The 6,879-nt window shown below is 39.6% G+C and overlaps 1 protein-coding gene across 1 annotated transcript; it reads right to left on the bottom strand.

The window, feature by feature from the left end:
• Positions 1-4,380: 4,380 nt before the first annotated feature.
• Positions 4,381-5,268, bottom strand: LOC139296387 (somatostatin-1-like). Its single transcript, XM_070918782.1, has 2 exons — positions 5,128-5,268; positions 4,381-4,575 (listed from the first exon to the last, which is right to left on the bottom strand). Exons 1-2 carry the CDS (start codon positions 5,266-5,268, stop codon positions 4,381-4,383), a joined length of 336 nt encoding a protein of 111 aa, XP_070774883.1.
• Between the last annotated feature and the right edge of the window lie 1,611 nt (positions 5,269-6,879).

A 6,879-nucleotide genomic window follows, 5' to 3' on the forward strand; every position in this document is an offset into this window, starting at 1 on the left:
GCAGGGCAATTGTATTGGAATATAACATTGCTATTGGTAATATTTGGTGTATACCCTCCTCTCTCCTCTAATAACTGATCTGATGTGAATGTGTTGGCTAATGGTTGTTTTAACTTTTGTAGTGTTGTTATGTTTTCACAAAGTTGTCGTATATAAATGAAATGCCAGCAGGGTGGCATTGTCCATTGTTCTGTTCAACACACCATTAGGTCTGAAGTTCCCCAGCATTTTGATCCATGATGTGATATCTAAACCAGACTAAGGAGACTAAGCCATGGTGCTTGAAGCTATCTGCTAACACATCTTAGCATGTTAGCATGCTAACTGTTGATAATTAGTAGTAAACACTAACAACAGCTGAGGATGATTTCATTAGTTTTGTGGTCAAGATATTTCACTTAAAACCACAAATGTCAACCTCATGGTGGCACTAGAGGAAAAGTCAGAGGATCACCAAAGTCATTAGGTTTCATCAACTTGGCACCACGAATATCTGTATCAAATTTCATGGCAGTCCATTGACAAGTTGGTGAAACATATAAAAACTAAGACGGCTGGTGGCGCTGGAGGAAGTCAGGGGACGACCAAAGTCAATAGGATTCATTCACTTTGGGCCATAAAGGTCTGTAATTTCACCTTAATCAATTTAATAGTTGCTGAGATATTTCAGTTCAGTGTACTGACTGACAGAAACAGTGTACATTGTCACCTTGCTAGCCGCTAGAATGAAAGACTCTTTCCTCTAGTTCCATCATTGGGGCCAAAGTTCCCACTTGCACACAAGAAATATGAGAATCTAAGATTGCCATGACATTTACTGACACCCTCAGGCTCCCCAGGACCCAGAAGATGAACTATTTCCATTTTGGACACTCCATGAGCCTCCTCTAGTGCCACCCTCAGGTCAGAATATCAGGTTTCTATACAAGATATCTGACATCTCACTGAGATACAGGAGCTGTGAAATTTGATTATCCCAGCAGGTTGCCTGTGAATACTGTAATCACACTCTGCACCTGATATAAATTGGTTTGATACTTTGATCCCTTAAATTTGTTCATTTAACAGACAAAACAGGTGGTGGTTTTAAAACTACACTAAATTAGTTTTGACTGCTTAATGCCATGCTGTGTATTTTCTAAAATTCTCATCCCGTGGTACCACATCATTCCATTCAGTCCTCTTTTCTCTCAAACCACCTGTGTTAAAATGTGGCAGATTTGTGACAGAAAGACTGAATGTTTTTCATTGCATTTTAAAAGGTCACAGCTGGCACAGTTTATGACATCTCTGAGATACAAAAATCCCTTTGCCAGGATTATGTCAAATACATCTCTGTGTCATAAGTTACATTTTTTGTTGCCAGTGTCTGCCGTGAAATCGCTCTTCTTCCTTCAATAAGTATCGGATTAAGTATTTGTCTCTCATAAAGATAAGATATACTGTAGTTACTGGAGAACTTTTAGGTTTTGCAATTAGCTGGGTCGACACCGCAGACATCTATTTATATCTATTTATTTCTATAGTTGTTTATACAGAAGTGTACATGACTTTGTTTGTCTTCTGCAGACTCATGAGCACACAGAGTAAAAATATTCTCGATCTTTTCTCTGTCTACCTCTTTTTGTCCTGTTGTGTTGATATGTGCCTGTGCCACTGGGACTCTACTTGTTTCTCTTTTCTCGTCCTCCCCAGGAGAGACTGAGGGAACTCCTACACAGAAGTGGGGCGTTCATTCTACTCATTAAAAATAATTGGTCTCTGTTCAATTAAGGCTCAGTGATGCTCCTTTGATCTAGCTGCTCAGTGTTTTTTATCTGCGTCTTTTACATCCAAATCAACTGCTCAGAGTTGGTAAAAGTATTGGATAATTGGTTCTAATGTGTTTACTTCCGGAAGATGGGGGGGGGGGGTGATTATGAATGTTGAATGAAATGAGTTCTGATGGTTAAAGAGACTGAATTCTGCTGCGGCACCTTGTGAGACAGTCCACCGTCCCGAGATGATAACAACTGATCGCTCTGCCTTCTCTCTGCCTCTCGTTCTCTGTGATTTGCTGCTTTTGGCTTCTCCTGTCTGCAGATGAGCACTGCGAGGAATACTGCAAGCAAACACGTTCACCTGCGAGACATAAAACACATACAAGTTCACGCACAGTGCACACATGCACCCACACACACTGTAATCCCACTCACCCAGCCGCCCGCCCACTCGCACACTTTGTATTTGTTACTCTCACACAGTCTATCACTTTATTGAAGAAGCTCTGCAGTATGAGCATGTTAATGTGTGGTTCCTGTTACAGAGGGAAGCTGTTCTGTTGAATCCCAATAGCCCAGGGACAGAAAGGAGACTAAGCCAAGCTTTGACTGCAGTTATGCTCCAACACTGCTACTTTAATAATGTTCTCTCTCATCTCCTAGTGCATCCTCTTTGCACCTCTCTCTCCCTTCCTTCCTCTACTTTGTCACTTTCCTAATCTCCATCCCCTCTCCACCTCTCCATCCAACTTGATACATTTCTTCTCAATCTAGCCTTCTTTTTCCTGCAACCTACGTCTGCTCTACCTCTTTTTCCTTTCTTTGTGTTCCACCTAGTCATCTTTACTTGTTTGCGGTTAATGAGTTCATGTAATTCTTGTCAAGTTTACCTCACAGTTCGACTTGCATGCATAATACAAACATGCACAGTGGAGATCGATGCATTTTTTAACAGAGCGGCCTCTAGGATATGCTGAGCTACTTAAATGCGTGCTCATCAGTGCAACAATATGTGATGTTACAAGGCATATTTTATGCACACCAGCACACATGTGTCAGGAAATATGCAAAAGCAATTTGTGAATTGCACACTCACGCAGGTGCATGCATAAGTGCCATGCACACAAGATCTTTTGTTTCATTGTAGATTGCATGGCAAAACTACAGAACACTTAAATAGGGGAAAAAAATAACCATCAATCATTGAAATTGATTGAAGGAACATCAAAGACAAGATGAATTGATGTCTTTAAAGTCATTGGTTTATTGCTTTGCTAGTCTACCATGAAGATCACTTGGAAACATCAAACACACTGCAGACATTTATTACATTTAAAGTCTATCAGGATTTAACAAAGAGAAGAACAGCCTCCTCTACTGGAGCGAAAATTATACTAACCAAAGTGGGCCCATATAGAAAGAAATTCTTTGATGTGTTTGATGAATGAATGAATGAATGAATGAATGCGAGTGATCTTGATTGATTTAAAATATAACAGATGCACAATCAAACACTCATTTCAACAGGCCAGTAGAGCACAGTTCAGGTCACCGAGGAATCCTGACAAGTTTTTCAGCTCCCTGCAGGACTCTTTTAGCCACATCTCTTTGACAAGCAGCATCAGGTTTCGCAGAAGCTTTTTCCACCTGTTCATTTAGCGATCATTACATATTCAGGGCCCACTTCATTGTGAGCACCTCCTCCCGACTGTCAGGTGCACTGTAAACAAAGCAGGCATGCAGGTTCAAGAGGGTCAGCTATTGTTCAACTAACTGCACGAATGAGAAGTGGCTGAAGTGCATTTCAACAGACATGAATGTTGATACAGTTGTGTGTAGTTCCTGCACCCCAGAAACAGCCAACATGTTGAGATTCATCACACAAAACTGTTAAAGTTTATTGAGAATGGTGAAATAAGACATGCATGTCAAGAGAGAGACTATGTAACTTTTGCTGGCGAGCAGCTGCTGTGGGCACAAGTGGCACGTATGGGATAATGCTAAAAGATTGTATAACAGCAGCACAAGTAGAATCATAAAGTCAGTGGACTGACTCAGTAATGTCAGTTACACAGCAATACTATTCTAAAGTTTGGTAACATAAGCTAACATTAACCACTATAAGCTACTGGTCAAGTAAGGCTGTCATAGCAAAAGCAAAAGAGGACTGAAATGAGCAAGTTTGTGTTTTATTGCATATGAATTCAAGCGGAAGGATGCATTAAGTGTTGTTTCAGATGCTACCAAGTCTCACTTTAAGATAACAAATGGATGGCAGGATGCTAACAAGCCAGGTCCGCGCAGAGGCTGTCCTGCTAATTGTTGTGGGTGACCTGCCATGCCTCAAAGAATGTAGTCTTTACTGGGTTTATCTAATAAAATGAAAGCTGTGTAAGTAGTCATCATATTCAAACATAGCTTGCAGTGTTCCACTATTTTTATATTATACACAGGCAGTTTAATTTAAAGGTGAAAGCTAATTTAACATCCAGTCAACACGAACAGCAAGAAGCAATACATTAACGAGTATGTTAAGAGAAAACTACATTTAAGCTATAAATTGAGACTTGAAATATCCATTTCAAGATTTGACAGTTCTGGCACATCAGTGAGAACAAAGTTAGCAGGCAGTCCAGATTTTCCAGAAGAAGATTCTGCAGCCGGGTCTGCGAGTCTGAGTTGTCTTGCCACCACCCAGTCCACGTCGACTCTTCTCCTGTTTCTCTGTGTCTGAAGCTCCTTGCAAGATAATTCCATTTTCAAATTTGGAGAGTTTATAAAGCAAGTCTACTAAATTCTGTTTCTTTGTCGATTCCTGTGGAAGAAAACAGTGGCATGGTGTAAATATTGAAGAATTCTAAACATTCTTAAATGTCACTAAACATGAAACACTTCACCATGTTTGTATCTCAGGGAAATGGGAACTTCTACCAAAATGAAAATCAGTTTATCGTATGTTACAGAACTTTTCCATTTGTTGCTCATAACCAGAAAGGGAAATGCAAAAATTGTGTTAGTGCTAATCTCTGATCTGCAATTTCATGGAGGTGCAGCTCTGAGGATAATCAAATGACAGATATCCGACAGGTTAGCTCTGACAGCCTCCAGAATGACTCACTGAGAGTGAAATTACACTTTTAACAGATCAAGATCAATAAAATGTGTGTGCACAAGCAGAGACAAACTTTGTAAATTGAAAAGCTGTCAGCAGGACATTCAGATGCCTGCAGTGTAATCGTAGCTGGGATTCAGGGCCTGGTTTCAATCATTGGAAGGGCACACTGTACTTTCACAACATACATAAATTCTTCAGTAGAGGAGATGTTAAAACAGAAATAGCGTAACAAGCACAATAAGTACTTCTTACCTGTTTGTCCTGTAATTTGTCGAGCCACGACAATGAGTCTTGTTGAATTTGGAGGTCTTTAAATTCCTGCTCAGTCTCAGTATTTTCCGCAACACATGATGCAAAACACAAAAGTGACAGAATGCACAAGATGTGGGCCATCCGTATATGGGACATCTTGCTTATGTGCTTCTTGTTGGGAGAATTCTTCTTGTTAAGACACCACAACATCCACTGTTGCTGTGCACCTTAACTGTAAAGCACAGTGACACATCTGTTTTTAAAGTGGCACACGGGCCCAAAAAGGGAGGAGGAGTGTGCAGGTTATTTGTGTGATGACCATCCTAAATTCTGTGTTTGCCCCCATCAATGCACTCAAGCATGTGCTATGTAATTTACAGCAGTCATTAGGAGTGAGACAAAAGGTCTAAAAAAGGACACTTTAACCACCCTGGTGTCATCATTTACATAAACACACTGTAATCTGGTTGTATAAGTGAAGGTCATCCTGATGCTGTCATTGGCGTAACTTGTAAATGTGAAAGATCCCTTCTGCCTCCTTGTTTAAAAGCAAATCCTTGTAAGCGAATTGCGATGTGCACTCATGTAAAATAAAACATAAATGGCGCTGACATGGGGGAAACAATGATTTCATTAACCCTGCTGCGCCATAAAGTTGAATCAACGGGCAGCACAGAGACACTGGGATACCCAAAGGCCATAAAGGTCAACTTATCATTTGTTACACCCTTGTGAGTTTGTTCTGGGCATCTCCTTAATGAGATTTCTGCTCTGTTTAACTTAACAGTTCTACTGCATCTGAATTAAGGCGTATTTGTCACAGGCTATAATGACTTTGTAATGGTCTGTGTTGAAAATATGCAACTGCATTATGTGGACTGAACATTTAGTAACCCTACCTTTTAAAATCATCCTGTTTTAATATTTGAGGGTTATTAGGTTATACATGGATGGCAAAGCGGGTCAAAAGACTTAACATTGTAAATTCAGGTTGAAGGAAAATGGGAAAACAAATGTACATATGCTGTATTTCTTTCTCTACACTTTATGGTTCAGTCCAGGTTAAGCTAAATAAACTTTTCCAGCTAAATAAACTGAAAAGTGTATTTTGTTGGAAAAGCTACGACCAGCTGCGACCAATACCTAAGTAAGAAAAGATCACTCATAGGAAAGTATTATCTTTATTCTTTGCAGGTATACAATGAATCAACAATTAAACAATTATTTATCAAGTTTCTCTATGAAGGTGTATCTTAATTCCCTGTAGAATTAGGCTTAAATGTGGTCCCTTATGACAACTGCAAATAACTTGAAGTGATGAGTTTGAACAGTTGTTACTCAGGATTTTACCAATTTACAGTATACAGGTATAAAAAATAGTAAATATTCTCTACAGTTTGTATAGAAAATGCCTTCATAGTGAGAGGTTTCTAGAATCACAGTTATTGACTTCGCCTATAGTCACTCTGGATGGAGATTTGACCTAAACTGGCAAACCTAAATGTGTTTCATGCATTTCTATAATATCCATTTTTTCAAAATACACAGTCTGACACTATTCAAAGTATTTACGCTTCAACACATGAAGCTAACCTGTAAAAACATGAACAGATGTCTTTCTAGTCCATGTTAAGACGTGTGTGGAGAAAACTAAAAGCATGTGTCCTTCTCAAGAGGGAGACAACCTTGAGGTGCGTCAACCTTTCAACAAATCGCCATTCTAACCCAATTAGAGAGGTGTAGAAGCCTAAT

This window comes from Enoplosus armatus, chromosome 14, assembly GCF_043641665.1.
Source record: "Enoplosus armatus isolate fEnoArm2 chromosome 14, fEnoArm2.hap1, whole genome shotgun sequence".
Lineage (NCBI taxonomy): Eukaryota > Metazoa > Chordata > Actinopteri > Centrarchiformes > Enoplosidae > Enoplosus > Enoplosus armatus.

What these genes read in the sequence shown, in the direction of transcription:
- LOC139296387 (XM_070918782.1), bottom strand. Translation starts at nt 5,268, where the DNA reads ATGGCCCACATCTTGTGCATTCTGTCACTTTTGTGTTTTGCATCATGT. An exon ending in ACAAATTACAGGACAAACAG is followed by an intron (nt 4,576 to 5,127) that starts GTAAGAAGTACT and finishes TTTCTTCCACAG; the next exon opens with GAATCGACAAAGAAACAGAA.